Source organism: Natator depressus, chromosome 7 (genome assembly GCF_965152275.1).
Source record: "Natator depressus isolate rNatDep1 chromosome 7, rNatDep2.hap1, whole genome shotgun sequence".
Lineage (NCBI taxonomy): Eukaryota > Metazoa > Chordata > Testudines > Cheloniidae > Natator > Natator depressus.
Window position 1 is genome coordinate 45,101,156 of NC_134240.1, and position 18,151 is coordinate 45,119,306.

Consider the following 18,151-nt stretch of genomic DNA (forward strand, 5'->3'; position numbering starts at 1 on the left):
AATTCACACACCTCTGGGGAAGAGGGTGCGCCCCACGCTTTGGGGAACACTATTTTGCTGGAAGCAATGTGTTCCTGTGCTGTGTGCCCGCTCATGTACTCTAGTTTGGGGAACAGGGTCATAGCCCTGCCCAAGCCCATACCTCCTGCCTCCTTGGGGGAGTCTAGTGCTGCCAGTAGTGTTGTACTCATGCAACCCTTGTTCTCACATGAGTGGAAGTAATGGGATTATGCTGGCCCCTGAACAGTGATTCAAGGCTGGTGGGAGACGCCTTGAGCCCTTTCCCCTCTCTCTGCCAATTTGTAGAGGGCTGTCTGTCTTGTGGCCCAATTATTTATAAATGTGATGTTATTTTAAAAGCATTAACACCATTACTTTGCCTTTTCTGTTTTTTTTTCTGTTTTTCCTTTGGCTTTTTGTATTCAAAGCATGTATCTTGTACAGGAAAAAAGGGAGGAATAGTTTTTATATCACTTTGTACTGGCTGAATGGCTAGAGTAGCTCAATATGTATATTTAGTACACTTTTTTTTTTATACTGGCAGAATCATTTCTGTCATTCTTTCTGTGTACTGTCACCAGGGAGAGAATGCAATGACTAAACAGATGCTGTGTGCTATATGAAAAACTAAATCTTCTCTAGGGCATTCATCTGCCCTGGAATTCATGTAATTTCTTACCCGTTCTGAGAATGAGATGTAAAATTTGCTCCCTTCTTAATGTTTGTTTTTGCTTTGTTAGGGTATCTCTTTAGTGGAAACTGTATAAAATTCATTTTTCATTACTTAAAGTAATAAACTGCAGTTGTCATCTCTATTTTGTGTGAGACATTTCTCACTGGTTTGTGTTTTTGGAAGTTCATAATTCTCTCTATATAGTGCTTTTATAACCAAAAGGAAATTTATACCTGTATATTTTCAAGTCCTTGTGTTACTCCATTCAACAAAACCACCATTTTATTCTTCCAGATATAATAGGTATTTCTTCTTCGAATAGCTTCCCTATGGGTGCTCCACTGTAGGTATGCTTGTGTCCCTGCGCTGCTGATTGGAGGACTTAGGTAGCAGTGTTTGTTAGGCCTGCACATGCGCTGACCCCCCTCATGCTGTGCCATGAGGCTAGTCAGCGCAAGCAGGCTAACCCCCTCAATTCCTTCTCAACCACTCCTAACAAGAGACATAGCAATTCACAGTCCATTAAAACTATCACTTTAATTTACATATCCATAGTTAATCTCCTAGTTTATAGTTACAGTTTTGTTTTCTAATTTTATCCTTGAAAATGAAAATTAAAAAAAAAAGACTTTAATTTCTTTTCCCGCTCTTTTTTCCCTGCCAGGGACCCTTCCATCCAGTGGGGTATGCCCGGGCTTTAAGGAATATCTCACTTGCAATGAGACCATCGTGATTGCAGACAAGCACTCAGTGCATTCGCTGCCTCAGACTGAGAGCCTGACAGAAGATCATCTTCATGGTGGCTGCTCTCAGGCCTGAGTCACCTGGCAGACGTGAATCTTCCCCTCAGCCCTCTACATCTGAGGGCGGTGGGTCGAAGAAACAAGCTGCAGACTCCTCTCATAAATAATCTAATAAATGGGTGGGAAGTCCCCACAGTGAACCCTGACATAACTGTAAGTAGCGCCTACCTGCAAGCAGGCAGATGAAAAATACTATGTGCCTGCCAAGGAATTTGAATTCCTTTTTTTCCATTGACCACCCAACTCCATCGTGGTGGATGCCATCAACTCCTGCGGCTGCAAACACCAGTCGAGGGCTACTCCCAGTGACAGGGATTGGAAGTGCCTGGACCTTTTCAGAAGGAGAGCGTACTCCTCAGCCACTCTTTCATTCCGTATTACCAGCTACCAGGCCCTCACAGCAAAGTATGGCTACATAAACTATTCAAAACTGAATGATTTCATTGAATGGGTGCCAGAGTCACAATTTGACCAATTTAAGCCCATTGTCCAAATGGGCCAGTTAGTGGCAAAGACATGGGTGCAGTGTGCCATCAATGCAGCTGACACAGTGGCTAGCTCCATTTCTACAGCTGTGGTTGTGTGACAGGTGTTTTGGCTCCACCTGTCGGGCTTCCCAAAGGAGGTGCAGTCTATTGCGGAAGACCTCCCATTTGGGGGCACAAAGCTCTTTGCCAAGAAGATTGATGCCTCCCTTCACACCTTGTAGGATTCTAGGACAACTTTCTGGTTGCTGGGTATCTATACACAAAATGCATTAATTTATAAGGAGTCTCACTGTAATTAGCACATATTATCAAGGTGACATACCAAAGGATCAAACCCTAGGCCCACTGACAGATGGAACAAAATAGGAAATATAAAGGGTTGAGGCTTTCGCTTCTCTTTTATACACTTGGGCCCAAATCTCTCTTATGACCTGGACCCAAATAGCGTTTTTTGGCCTGCACCATTGGGGAGATAATAAAAGGAAAGGAAATGACATGTGGAAATACCCCCAGCACATGGGGCTTCCTGGCTGATGTAAAGCTGTCGGAACGACTGTGTTCTGGCTCTCAGCAAATGGCTGGCAGAGATAGGGATGGGGTGTATCCCGAGGGCTACTGCATTCCAGCTGTCTGTGCTCAGATGACTGGGAGCCCTTAGGAGACCATGGCCCGGTCAAACATTAATTAGAGCAGTCTAACTTAATCTCAGGTGTGGACATGTCCCTGGGAAAGCCCAGAATACAGGAAGCACAGAGGTGGTTTAAAGGCCCTTTTGCCCCTTCCATTCCTGCACTGATTTCAGTAATAAAGGAACTAAGAATTAGGCTCAAAATCTTTGCAATATGCAGCTTATGTGTCATTGTCCAGATTTCCTAGCTAGCTAAAGCTTTTACTGGTTCCAGTGTTGCTTGCAGATGAGCACATAATTCCAAAAGCATATCTATGGAGGCAGTAATTTGGAGTACCCAATTTACTAAAAAACAAAAACAAAATCCTAGTGTATTTAAACTTAGCAAAGATCGCATTCCTCACTGAGTACTATGAATATGCTGACAATTAAGTTTTAAAGTAAAACTGTTTTTAACTATGTAATGCAGATCTCTGAAATTTTTGTTAATGAAAAGTATGGATTTTTTCATCTTCACATAACTTAAAGATAGCTGAACAGACTTTGTTCAGGGCTGAGACCAAGCATTAAAAATGTCATTTTAGTACATATTTGTTAAAATTAAGAATCTTTTTTAAAATATTGGATTAGAGCGGAATGATCTTTTCAGTGTCTCTTCACTGATGCAGACAACAGACAGCTTCTCCCCAGAATAAATTGCCTTTATAATCTCAAGTCTCAGTTAGTGCCATGTGCTTTACTATACACTGTTCTTGAAAAGCACACAGAAGATTCAGCTAGCATGTAACATAACAGCTTTTGAATGAGTCATACTGTTTATCAATGCCAGTTCAGCTCTGCATTAGCTATATCTGCTTCTGAGAGTACAGCTTGAGGTGAGGTTTTCAGTTGATAAAGACTTAAATTATATGTTTTCTAAAGGATCACCTTTCTCCCCCTGTTCTGTCAGGGTAGTTATGATCTTCTGGGTTGCTCTTGCTGATAGGGATCATGAACTTTCCAGAATTAGCTTTCTCAGTCTTTCAGAGCCCAAGTTGACAATCTTCAGGGTGCAATATAAGATACAAAGGCTCAGACCTTCCTTTATTAGTATAAATACTATTATTCTTTTCTTTTATTTCTTACACATTCAAAAGTTTTTAACAAGAAACACAGCAAACTGAAGGTGTGCTCACAATATAAAAGAGGGACTTTGTAGAAAATTGAGAAATAAAACACAAAATTTTTCGAAAGACATTCCAGGTGTGCAGAGGATGAAAGAAAGCACAGAGACTTTTCTGAGAAGGTGAAATGGATATTGATGCTGGCATCAAGGATGGATTATTTTGTGAGGGTTTGGGGGAAGACAAGGGTGCCAATTTATGCCAGGGCTGCATGCAGTAGCGCAGGGGTGGCCAACCTGTGGCTCCGGAGAAGTTAATATGCTGCTCCTTATATAGGCACTGATTCCAGGGCTGGGGCTACAGGCACCAACTTTCCAGTGTGCTGGGGGGTGCTCGCTGCTCAACCCCTGGCTCTGCCACAGGCCCTGCCCCCACTCCACCTCTTCCTGCCCCCTCCCCTGAGCCTGCTATGCCCTAGCTCCTCCCCCTCCCCCCCCCAAGCCTCCTGCACACCACAAAACAGCTGAGCGGGAAGTGCGGGGAGGGAGGGGGAGGCGCTGATCAGCAGGACTGCCAGTGGGCAGGAGGCACTGGGAGTGGGGGGGTGGGGGGAGAGCTGATGCGGGGGCTGCTGATTATTACTGCGGCTCTTCGGTAATGTACATTGGTAAATTCTGGCTCCTTCTCAGGCTTAGGTTGGCCACCCCTGCAGTAGTGCCTTAAAAACAAGGACAAGAAGTTTGAACTTAGTTCACAGTGCAAAAGGAAGGTGGTAAAATTTCTGAAAGAAAGAGATGGAGGTGTGTGAGGTATTTTAAGAGGTGAGTGAGAAAGATGAGTTGGCAGTGGTAATGTGGACAATTTGGAGGGAAAGACAAATTATTTAATATAGGAAAGACCGGTTACAAATAGTATGTAGTAATCAAGTAAGGCAAATGACTGAGATATAGAGCAGCGATTTAGCTGATTGGATGGAAAAGTTGTGAAGGAAAAAGGGACAGGACTTGGTCCTTTGTTGAACATAGAACTAATTTTAACAACTTGGTTGGATTAGAATCGTAGACTTTAAGGTCAGAAGGTGGTGTTTTTAACTGCATCTTTGTTTTAGAGTTTACTTTGCAAATGTATATGTATTTTAACTGGTGAGAGGTGCCCAGGAACCCTTGGGTGCCATTTATGAATCTTTAAATAGTTAACGCTAACTAGAGCATCACTTTGATAATATAAAAACTGACCAAAAATTTTATATAAAAATATTCCATCTTATTTCTCCATTTTTATGGCTTAAATTGTCAATACCATTTGATAAAATTGAGCTTTGTCAGTGTCTCTATTATAGTAACATATTAATTGAGCACTGCTGTATAGGGACAAAACATCACATTCCTCCTTACACTTTTACTCTTCTAATGAAGCTAAATTGGTCACTCCTATTGTTTCCTTTTTCCCACTGGTTTTTGTGCTGCCTTCCATGCTTCACTGTATGTTTAGGATATCTTCTCTATTCTAAGTGTGTCTTCATTCAAAGTTGTCCTGAATATTCTGGGTGAGATCCTGAATCCTGCTTCGACCCCTTTACACTATGCTGGAATGGCATAAAGTAACCCTAAAAGGTCCTGGTCATGTTTAGGGAGGGGGAAATAAGGGAAAAGATAAGAAAGCTGCCTCTTGCAGACCCTCTTGTGAGCACCGGTGTTGGAGAGTGCTGGAGTGAGGCTGGGATTATGAGGGACATGTCAGGGATTAGGCATGCACCATGCAGCACTGTGGACATTCCAGGCAGCTCTGCATCCTGCAGGGCAGACTGGGGAAGCTGCTGTAATTTAGACAGGCCCCCAACAATATTCTTAAATTATGCTGGTGTCCTTTCCAGCTTCCAGAACAGCCCAGAATCAGGAAGCCAAAGGTTGCTAATAGACCCCTTATACCCCCACCCTCCTGAGTGGAGAGTTCTGTGCTGCATCACTTTGAGGCACAGCACAGAATCTCACCTTAGTGTCACTGTAGTGTCTTATGTGAAGTGCATCATTGCTGATTCATAGCCATAAAATCTGACACTTCTCAGCAAACAATACCCATTTTCAAGTTAGCATCATCCTCTAAATCAGGGATCTCAAACTCAAATCACTACGAGGGCATCATGAGGACTTGTACATTGGCCCAAGGGCTGCATCACTGACACCTTTTCATATAAAGATACAAAAGCCCCCCCTCTGCCCCTGGCCCCGCCCCCACTCCATGAGGCCCCGCCCCTGCCCTGCCTCTTCCCACCCCTTCCCCACCCTCATTCAACCCCTTCCCCAAGTCCCCACCCCAACTCTGCCCCCTCCCTGCCCCTAATCCAAACCCTTCCCCAAATCCCGGCCCCGCCTCTTCTCTGCCTCCTCCCCTGAGCGTGTGGTTCCCTGCTCCCCTCCTCCCCCCCCCCGGAAAGCGCTAATCACTGCCAAACAGCTGTTTGGCGGCAGGAAGCACTTGGAGTTACGCAGAGGAGCAGGGATGTGGCGCGCTGAGGGGGATGTGGGGCAGTGGGTGAGGGGAGCTTGGCGGCTGCAGGAATTAACTCCGGGGGGGTGAGGATCTTGGCAGGCCACAGCAAATAACTTCGCGGGCTGCATGTGACCTGCAGGCTGCATGTTTCAGACCCCTGCTCTAAATCTTCCAAATATTCTTCTGTGGCTTGTATGTTTAGATTGTAAGCTCCTTGGGCAAGCGACTGTTTTTTCCTTTGGCTATTGGTCAGTACCAAGTAAAATTTGAGTGCTTTAAAATAATATTATTGTAGTTTAGTGAGAAATTGTATTAATTGCAGTATATTTATAGATATTTCTCTGCTGGCTTCCTTCCAGGCCTCAGTACCTCTAAGACATGTATTGTTTCAAATGACTAATGATGGATAGGTCAACTTAAATAATTGTTTTGTGGGATATGTTGATTACATTTGATGGTGTTAGTCTGCATGATTTTTGCTAGTTTTGAGTTACCGTTGTCAATTGATGCACAGGATACAGTTCCATAGGTAATGTTGAGTTGAGTGTTGCACTTAAAGTTGGAATTCAACCTCTTTATTATTCATGAAAAAATACAGCATATCCTCCCTTGGCCAAAATGACACCACTTAAAATTTCAGTAATGCATAAACTTTGGGAGAAAAGTCAAGTAAATTTATTAGGTAATTTGAGCTATAATTAATTTTATTCGGGATTGCACACTTCATAGCTCATGTGGGCTGAGCTTATTGCCCATGCCAGGGGCTCCTTGCATTCCTCCATTCCTCTCCACAAGCTCCCTGTGTGCCATCCTCCCATCCCCTTCTGTTTCAGGGACTCCCTGTAATTCTCCCAATCTCCCCACTGCCAGGGGTTCCGTTTGCCTCCCATTTCCCACCTCCTCCCATACCAGGATCCCCATTCTCCCTCCAGGCACCACCATTCCTATTTCCCCCCATGCTACCTATTCCTCCTTTTCCCCCACCCATACTAGGATCCCCCCATTTCCCTGCCCATCGGGGAGGTTCTGTTAACTCTCCCCCATTCCAGGGTCCCCCATTGCATTGTGTTCCCCCATTCCCATTTTCCCCCATACTAGGGTCCCCCAATCTCTCCCCCACCAGGGGTTCTGAGTGCCCCACATTACCACCTCCACCCTATACCAGCGTCCTCCATTCTCTCCATTATGTCAGGGTTCTGTGTCCCCAGATCCCTCTCTTTCTCATTCTCCACCCCATGCCAGGAGCTGTTTGTATCCCACCCTGTTTTGTCTGGGTGAAAGTCATTTAGGATGTCATCATGTGAAAAACAATTGGGAGAATGAGCAGAGATCAGATAAGGTATTGTTATGTTGAAAGTCTTTAATGAGTGCCATTAGTTTATTCCTTATAGACAATTGTTGAGTGCTTGAAGCTGTGGCTGTGCTAATCAGATGGCAGGGACTCCATGTGTCCCCTGTTTTCTGGTTTACCCAAAAGCCAATAGAATTCTGGCCTCTGATACCAGGAACAGTCTTTGAACTTTTTGAATTTATCAGATAGGGCATTCAAAAGTTACTGCATTACAGACTGATAGAAAAATGCTATCAAGTGGATAGTAAGGTCTTCACAAGCTCGGCCAAAAAATTTAGCATCTCGTGTCAAATCTTTTTTTCATGGCCTTATTTTAACAGTGGAATAACACAGACTCTTCAGACTTCCCATATAGTTAAATGATCAAAGTTTTTTGTTTTAGACTACTTCTAAATATTTTTTAAAGGATTAATAGTATTTTTTCCCTGTATTCTTACCCTGGTTTGAGGATCGCACTGGGGCTGAGACATGATATGTGTCTAGAATGATGCCTACAGTGAAGCAGCACATGTTCAGAGGCAGAAACTTAGAAGCCTATGGAATTTTTACAGCCGAAAATTTACATGTTGGTTGAGTTTAGTCAGGCAGCAGCTGAGTGGCAGTTTTGTGGATCTCAGTGGTGCTTACATTGAGACTGAGACACCTAAGTCCCTTTGTTGATATGGCCCCATTGATATTTGTTGCCTGTATTTGTTGCAGGCACTGTGAAGAATTATTTTGTTGTGATTTACTATTGCCTATGTTGATATTGACCTAAATGTGTTTCATTCTTTTGATTGTGATAGACAAGTTTGGGGACCTTTGCCTGTGTTTTTAGTTTATACTAGGTACACCAATTAAATTCTGGACCTTAGTACCTTAAGAGTTACAGATGGGACTTTCAAAAATGTTTGGTATGAGCTGAGCTCTGCTCCCAGTGAAGTCAATGGCAAAATTCCATTGACTTCAGTAGGGCCAGGATATCACCCTGGGAGTTTTACCATTGACTGTAAATGGAGCAGCATTAGACCAATGCTGAATACTTCTAAAAATCTTACCCTGTGTGCATCCCACCCTTAGGTGCCCAAATATGGGCTTAAGAGCCTAACTTTAGACTCCTATCCTTGAACTTTTTGGTCTATGTGCATAAAAGAGTTTACAGTAATTTTGTTTATGTACTAAAGGTCTAAATAACTTCTAATTATTAAAAATGAAGAAAATTTATTTTAGTATCAAGGTGTTAATGCCATTAAGAGACAAAATTCTAAAAATACAGTTTTTATCCCCTGATGCATATGCTTACTTATAAGTAGTCCCATTGAAGTCAATGGGATGATACATGTAACTAAAGTTATGTACACACTTAAGTGTTTGCAGACAGCCTCCTACTAGTGGCATTAAAACAAACAATATTTATAATTTAGTCTATATTATAAATTTTAATCTAAAGATGCTATAGAGCAGTTTTTCAAATTAGTTTTAGAAAGACTGAACCTGATTTAAATCAATTATTGCAGGGGGGAATCAAGTGATTTCAATTGGGTTGTTTTAAATTGCTCCATCCTGAAAGGTACACTTTCAAGAGTAGGATGGAATTACATACATATAAATTCATGTTTTTTTCCCTTCTCTGTGTGTGATTTAGGCCTCAGGTAAGAAAACAGTACCTAATTCTGCCTTGTGGTCCAGGTACCTTTCTAGTACTGCTAAAATATAGCAATCAGCATAAAATTCAATTTCAAGATTTACAGTTGATTGCCTTTTTGTGGCCATAATACTTAAAATGGAAGTTGTTCTAGAGTTTTTTTTACTTTTTGAAGCAAAACAAACTGCAGAAAAAACAGAATGGACTGACTGTAACAACCTGGAAAAGGAACCAGGAGTTTGTATTTTATTTATTTTCTGGAAGCATCATGACATTGAGGAATATATGGGGAAAAGAGTGATTCTTTTGTGAGTTTTTTTTTCTTGGATAATTGATGAAAATCTCATTTGATTTTTTTAATCTCTCTCTCCCCTCCCACCCCCCCTTACCACCAAAATGTACTTTTACAGAAGCATAAGATAGATCTTTTCTACAAACTGCGCCATGTGATGAATGAACTCATTGACCTGCGTAGACAGCTACTGTCAGGTCACTTGACACAAGATCAGGTGCGAGAGGTCAAGAGACACCTTACAGTGCGACTGGACTGGGGTAATGAGTAAGTACAAGTACCATCCAAGTGCCATCTGTTTTAATTAAAATGGAATGTTTTTTGTGTAATGGAATTTGCAAACAGTTGAACTATCTTCAGGTTGTTGGCAACTGAAATCAAATATCACTTTTTACATTCTGAGTTTATGGCGTACCTCCTCCCCCATAGATATACATACAGTAATTAAAAATTCTAAAAATGTATGATTTGCTTCTATTATTAATTCCTTTCTGAAGGAGTCTGTATTTTTCAATGTGTTTTAGGCCTTTTCGTTTAAGTTGTACAGTGAATATTAACTCTGAGGTATTCTATGCATTGTAATTTATCTGCATTATTATTATTATTACCATTTTGCCATTTGAAAAATTGTTACTGTCAGTGGAACAGCTGTACAGTTGGGTGACACTGTAGAATAGCCAGAACTGGCACTGTCTGATCAAATGATTAACACTGTGGAGCTGAGGCTTATAGTATTCAGATTTAATTTTGTTTTAGGTCTTGTAATCTGTATAATTCTCTGCTGATGCTTTCTCAGATTTTGTGCCCTGATGATCAGTCCTGTTGTAAAGAGGTGGCCATTTGAATCTTCTTTTTATGGAGCCAAAGGGATTTACAGTAATTTAGAGTTGAATATGGAATTATAATTAATTACTTAACAAAAAAACTAGCCCTATCCCAGAATCGACTCTTGGAAAACAGCAAGGAAAAAGCTTGGCTTGCCTAGTTCTAAGGCCAAGTGCCGTGAACAGATATGTTACACGTGGCATGCACATGACCTTTTCAGAGGAAATGTCACCCCCTTAGGCTTACAACAACCTTTCTTCAACCAGGATGATGAATAAGTTATAATTAAAGTACAGAGTAAAATTCTGTGTAAGTTACCAAAAACAGAAAAAAATCAAATTTTCCTCCCTAACTTATTCTAATCATGTCCACATTCCTTGAACACCTGTGTCAGGACTCCCATGGAGAAGAGTACTGGAATGAACTGTCAAAAACTCAGCTGGCCTCTCTTCTTAAATTAATATATTAGTCTCTTCTTAGCTGAAAAAGAGGCTCTGAAAGATGTAGACTAACAGAATTACTTAAGTGATTGTCTTGCATTTTAACGCCCACTAATGTAAATGGAACCCAGTAACCATCATGATGCTTTGGGATTCAACCCAGACTAGTAAAGGGTTGTTTCACTACCTGCCCAGCAACTCTAGATGCCTTAAATGGTCTTGCTGTGGCTCACAGCCCTGACAACAACAGCCAGCAGACAAGCATGCAGGTCACACCCTGGTTTCCATTGCTCAGTTACTTTTGCAGAGTGACCCAACACCCTCGCAGTTCCGAATATCCCCAAAATCATCTGCTAACGTGGCAATCTGCTGAGGTTCCCAGAAATGTGAACTCCTGTGTTATTCCTCTCAGCCTCAGTAAGTGAGAGTTTTGCTACTGCTAAGCTGTGTGACAACTCCCTGACAGACCAGCTTGTCTGTCTTGCCAGTAAACTCTTCAGGACACACCTTGTCTTGTATGTAACAAACAGTGAATCCCCAGCTCCCGAGTTCCCCAGAGATGTCTCCATGCCATGCCCAGCCCTCTCCTGGAACACTCTCAGAAGTTAATAAGTTTGCTACTCCTTTAAAGAAACTATGCACTGCAGTTCATTAATTTAATTAGAGTTTGACAACTCTCTTATTTCAATCATAGCACAGAATTGGTTTTTAGTAAAAGTAAAACAAGTTTATTTAACAAAAGGACATAGGATTAAGTGATACCAATTAAAAGGAATAAAGATAAAAAGGGTTAAATGCAAACAAAAGTAAAAATACATTTCTAAGGCTAAAACTTAATTTCAGCAAATTACAGTCTTTGCCTAAGCAGGTTTCTCACCTAAACTCAGTTCCCAAAGACTTCAACCCACTTGTTTGAAGGATCCAACATTCCATAATTACAAGAGCTCTGGTCCCTTTAATTTCCCAAATGATGGATAATTATGAGGGTTCTCTCCCCATTCTTTTTAAAGTCCAGTAAACCTTTGAAATGTATTATTTGACAAGTAAGCCCAAACAAAGCTTCTCTCTCCTCCTGGGATGTAGATGCCATGATGTCTTCCTAAAGTTCATTGTCCCTACTTCAAGAGGCAGGAAGGCTTTCTGTTGTTCTTCCCTGCCTGTTGACTTCCTATCATATGGAAATGGGGCTTCCGTTGTTTTGATTCCATAATACTTAATTTACATTGGAGACAGGTAGGCAGCTGTCTTCCCTCCTGTTAGGGAGAAAACCTATGCATTTGGTCACAGACTTTAAAGCATATCATCAGTGAGTATCCATAATTCCTCATATAGTGTTAATGCATATGTTTCACAATGAAATGAATCACCAGTGTGATAAAAGACCTTGATACACTTTTATAATACAGTAATATTGTATACAAACAGTTGATTCAATTGTATCTTTGAGGTTCAGCCCCCCTGTCTTTAATAGTTATAGTCTCCCCCACTTGCTAGTTTGATGGCTTTGTTTACCTTGCATGTAAACGCAATTTCATTGACTCTGCGTGGTGATCAGGTTGGTCAGACAAACAAGTACACATTTCTTTGTCTAGGGCATACTGTGCTTATGCATTGCTTGCAAAATACATTTTAAGAACATAATTCTAGAATATATCCATAACGAGGGGTGAAAGTAATATAAAATTTTTACTGGTACGGCCCTTTTAAATCGCCGGCCCTGGGGCAGCTGCCTCTTTTTGAGCCCCTGCTGTTGGCGGCCTAGGGGGGGAGGGCGAGAAAAAGGGGCAATGACATTAAAGCGCTACCAACAGGGCCGCTCACGGGGGGGGGGGGGGGGGAGCAAAAGGGGCAGCAACGTTAAAGCTCTGCCACAGCAAAGGACCCTCCTTAAAGTGCTGCCACAGCAGCGCTTTAATGTCGGCTGCGTACGGGCTGGTACCATCTTCTTACCGGTACATCATATCGGCCTGTACTGGCCCACTTTCACCCCGTCCATAACACTTTTTGTACACATCTTGTATATACCTTACACAAGAACATTAATGATCAGTGAGTTATTAGTTTCCCAGTGATATATTGCATACCACTTTTTGGGTATATGTCATGACAACAGTGTGTTAAGTGCTGTGGGTATGTCAGGCCTGACAAGAGTTGTTGACACAGAATAGTGAACCTCCAAAGGGCCTCTGTGTCACAACCATACAGGAGCTTTATCCCTAGATAGTTTTGCTGAGAGAGGCAGCAGACAGAGTGAGCAAGAGGAAGTGAGAGAGGGAGTACTGAGAAGAAAGGAATTTGGACTAAATGGTAGTTCAGCACTGAAGGGAGTAGGTTGCTCAATTAGTTGTTAGTGGACCAAAGAGGAGAAGTTCTGTTAAATAAATAATACAATAAATAAGTGTAAAACTTCAAGATAACACCCATTACCCAACCACCTTATAGAAATGAGCAATTGAGGTAAATGATGGTTAAATGTAACATCTGCTAGGTAGACCAGTAATACAGTGGTACTCTGTTTATGGTGGTAGAGAAAGACAGAACTTATACTGTGCTAGAGAAAGAGATGGGTTGAAATCACCGAGGCAGAAATAGAACAGGATATTAGATAAAAGTAGGCATATGGTATAGTGCGTGTGTGTCTGTGTATGTAAAAATCTGTATACCTGTGTGAGAAACATAATAGAAAAATAAATGAGCTGTACTGGGATAAAAGACATGTCCGAGGTATGGTTGGATGAAAAAAATCAATGGGCTATTGTAATACCAGGCCGTAGACTATATAGGAAGAATGGATTAGGTTATAGAGATAAGAGCATAGCACTGTATCTAAAAGATGCCATAAAATTTAATTAGATACAGTTTCTGAGTAGGGAGGATGATACAGTAGAATCCATATAAATTCAAATCCCATGTCACAATAATACAAATATATTAATAGAGTTATACAATGAGTCTCCAGATAAGGAAAGGTATGTTGAGCACATAATGTTGAGGGAGATCAAAGAGCCAACTAAAGAAAATAAAACAGTAATAATGCGTGCCTTCAAGTATCCACATACATATAGGTCACGTTGGGGGACAGTTTAGAGAAACAACTTCAGAATTTGCTTCTGGGAATAGCTAGCTCTATGGCAAACAAGAGGAGAAGCTATCCTCAACTTAGTCCCTGGAAACACTCAGAAGTTGGTTCAAAAATGACGATAGTAACAGTAACAGTAATCACAATATTATTAAGTTGTTTATACTGCCAGGTGACAGGGAAGAGCTGCAAGGGTTTCAGAAATCAGTGCACATAGTCTTGGTCTCCAAGATACCATGAGAACTGGTGTTTGGGAGCGACATCTACAACTTTTTCTGCAATCTCCACCCTTAGAGTAGTAGAATTTAGATGGAATTCCAAGAAAGGGGGTTTACCAAGGTTTCTTCTCTTGGAGCATCTCCTTTTCAGTTGTATCATGGAGGGCATGATTATACCCAGAATTATTATTTATTATTATTATTATTGTTGTTTTATTAATTATCCCAAGTCAAATGTTTCTTATTCCTTTTGAAGACTGAAGTAGTACTTTGTTGTTGTTGTTTTTATTAAAATAGTAAATAGTAACATTCACTGTGAAATAGTGACAACCTTACAGTAGTTTGGAGGTCAGCATATTAACTTTTAGAATCAGCAAAAATAATTTAGCAACACATGCTTTTTTCAGAAACTGTCTGTTAACTGACTTGACAGTTTTGATACTTGGAGATCTGTATTCATTACAGCTATGTCTGGGTGAATTTTTTCCTGTGTCAAGAAGCTGCTTTTTTAAACAAAATCTGTCTCAAAATATTGCAAAGTGTAAATGTGATTTAAATATTATATCTCTCTTCCCTGTCTTGTTATGGAAGTTACTTTCAGTTCTCACTAATCTTTAAGTTCTTTAACCCCTTTTTGAGCAATATTGTCTGGTATCTAGAACAAAGGAGTGAGTGTCATGATTCTCCTCTTTTATTCTCAGGTTTGTCACTTTCTTAGTGTGTAACTTAACCACGCTGTGCCTCAGTTTTCCCATGTGTAGAATGCGGTAATAATGCCATCTCATAAGGGTTTAGGAGGCTTAATTCATTAATGTTTGTATGGCACTTTGAGATCATCAAATGAAAGGCACTGTTGTTAATATGTGAATTACATAATTATTAACAAAGAATAAATATCAGTGCACACAGTTTAAGCAAAAGCTCCTTAGTTCCCCAAAGCAATGCTGAAGGATGGCACTCCAGGGGCAAATATTTTACAATCAATTGTGTAATTTAATATTTCTAAGATGTACTATGTATAGATAATCAGTTTATGACTCATAAATATCACAAATAGAGCTGACGATTAATCGCAGTTTACTCAAGCGATTAAGCCAAAACAAATTAACTTGATTAAAAAGATTAATTGTAGTTTTAATCACACTGTTAATCAATAATAAAGTACCAATTATTTAAATATTTTTGGATGTCTTCCACATTTTCAAATATATTGATTTCAATTACAACACAGAATACAAAGTGTACAGTGCTCACTTTATATTATTTTTGATTACAAGTATTTGCATTGTAAAAAAGAAACAAAAGAAATAGTATTTTTCAATTCACCTTTTTACAAGTACTGTAGTGCAATCTCTTCATCATGAAACTGCAACTTACAAATGTAGATTTCTTTTGTTACATAACTTCACTCAAAAATAAAACAATATAAAACTTTAGAGCCCACATGTCCACTCAGCCCTACTTCTTGTTCAGACAATCGCTAAGACAAACAAGTTTGTTTACATTTACAGAAGATAATGCTGCCGCCTCCTTATTTATAGTGTCACCTAAAAGTGAGAACAGGCATTTGCATGCAACCGTTGTAGCTGGTGTTGCTAGGTATTTATGTGCCAGATTTGCTAAACATTCATATGTCCTTTCATGCTTCGGCCACCATTCCAAAGGACATGCTTCCATGCTGATGATACTCATTTAAAAAAAAAGCGTTAATTAAATTTGTGACTGAACTCCTTGGGGGAGAATTGTATGTCTCCTGCTCTGCGGTTTTACCCACATACTGCCATATATTTTGTGTAACGGCAGTCTTGGATGAAAACCCAGCATATGTTGTTCAATTTAAGATCACTTTCAGTGCAGATTTGGCAAAAAAGGTACCAATATGAGATTTGTAAAAATAGCTACAGCACTCCACTCAAGGTTTAGTAATCTGAAGTGCCTTCTAAAATCTGAGAGGGACAAGGTGTGGAACATGCTTTCAGAAATCTTAAAAGAGCAACACTCCGATTCGGAAACTACAGAACCCGAACTACCAAAGAAGAAAATCAACCTTCTGTTGAAGACATCTGACTCAGATGATGAAAATGAACATCTTTAGTTTCTCCATCAACACTCTGCTAGGTGCAGAAATGTCTGTTTCAAATTCATATAATTTACACAAAGTCTGCCCAGGTTGTTTGATACTCTTTAAACTTATTTTAACAGTCATTATACAATGCAAAGTCACTTCAAGAACTGTTACTCCCCAGGAGGCTGGAACAAATGTGTATAAATCTTCCTTTTCCGTTCTCTTTGTTTTAACAGTAGGGGACCTTGGTATGCATGGCTGAGCTGAGTCTGTGCATTATTAACCAGTTACATATCTGATTATTCCACTTTGTTCTAGTGTCTTTATAAAACACGCTATTTATTTGGTTTTAGTTCCTTTTATTTACTGCCTCTTTCGGCATAGTTGTATTTCACTAACTTGCTACCATAAGCATGCTTGATTGCAAACATTAGTCTTACTTCTTCACTTTGTCACTTAAAGTAAAAGAAATCAATATGAATGCAACCCCTTTCTTACCTAAGAGGATTACCCATGATGTAAGCTCTGCCCATAACGTTTACAACATATTGCCCAAAGCTGTATCACTTATAGTTCACTTTGTTTTTATATACATTTTAATCAGATTAGATTCCATCACATTCCCTATTTTACTACTGTATGTGGCACATCATATATTGATATTAATTTGTATGATTTTTAATTCATTTACATATTCACAGACCGGAAAAAGGGGAAGTCTGTTTAGCTGCACAGGTAGTACACACTTGTGAAAGGCTGCAGCAACTCTGAGTTTCCTTACACTTGAAGAAAGCTAGACCTTGTTGGTTTTTATTCTTTTTAGACCTCCATTGTTCCTTTTTTCTAAAATGCCTTAATCTGTGGGCAGTTCTTAAATAGTAATAACTCATAATTTTGTGGCCTTAATTACTACATATGCTTTGGGTCCAAATTCTTCCTGGCTGGTTAAGGCCATTAGGGAAGAATTGGATACTGTTAAAATCTCCCTAGGGAAGATCAGGTTGCTGGCTTCTTTAAGGAAGGTGTTGTACAACTATCACTCAAAAAAAAGTGTTTGATATTCACAATCTGGCTAACTATTGTCCAGTATCTAATCTTCCCTTTCTAGTTAACATTGTTAATGTTATAATGGGACACCTCTCAACATATCTGGTTGGCTCAGATCTCCTTGACGCTTGTCAGTCTGGTTACAAATCTGAGTATGGCACAGAAACTGCATTGGTACATTATTCACCTTCTGGCTATAGATAAATACCAGATGTCCATACTGATATTGTGAGATCTATCCACTACCTTTGATATTGTTGATCATGAGATGTTGACTCACCCCCATATGGGGAATGGTAGAAAGGTTGACCTTCAGTGACTTTGGTCTTATCTCTCTGAGAGATCCCAAATGATAATTTTGGACAGTTGCTCTTCTGCTGCAAGGGTACTCTCATTTGGAGTTCCTCAGGGGTCCTCTTGTCCTCTCTCTTGTTCAGTAGATGAGAGGATTAGTGAGGAAACATGAGCTCTAGTGTTTTCAGTATGCTTATGACACCTCGTTTTGTTTTATTTCATTCAGTCCAGCCACTGCTGTTAAAGACCTTATTTAGTAGAGGTGGGTCAGGGGTTAGCTGGATAGATAAGATGGTGGACCTAGATAAGACTGAGTTTATACAGGTAGGTTGGGGGAAGCAACTAGAAGACATGGTGAAGATTTATTGTTGTCACTTTAATTGAGGGGTATATTTGCCACTTGGTGCTAATATTCACATTCTGAGGGGGATTGTTGGACCTCCAGTTACTTAGATAATATTATTTGGTTTTGTATTACTGTATCACCTAAACTGAGAGAACAGGTCTATTGTTCTAGGCACTGTATAAACACATAGTAAAAGACAGTGTCAGCCTTGAAGAGCTTACAATCTAAAAAAGGCAAGATTAAGGGTTTGAAACTATTCTAATTTATCTGGAACTTCACCAATACTGTAATCTCTTGTCACTTTAACCAAAGTTTATATAATATTTGATATTCAATATATTTAACCTACAAGCTAGTTCAAAGCTTCTTGTCTTTTTGTCTAAGA

At 40.1% G+C, this 18,151-nt stretch overlaps 1 protein-coding gene across 6 annotated transcripts in view; it reads left to right on the forward strand.

The window, feature by feature from the left end:
• DOCK3 (dedicator of cytokinesis 3) overlaps positions 1 to 18,151 on the forward strand; it is a 628,721-nt gene that overhangs the window by 302,363 nt on the left and 308,207 nt on the right. For all 6 annotated transcript variants that reach the window (XM_074958290.1, XM_074958294.1, XM_074958289.1 and 3 more), the window contains exon 6: positions 9,571 to 9,719. In XM_074958290.1, coding sequence (XP_074814391.1) covers positions 9,571 to 9,719 — 149 coding nt within the window. The remainder of the gene's footprint in view (positions 1 to 9,570; positions 9,720 to 18,151) is intronic.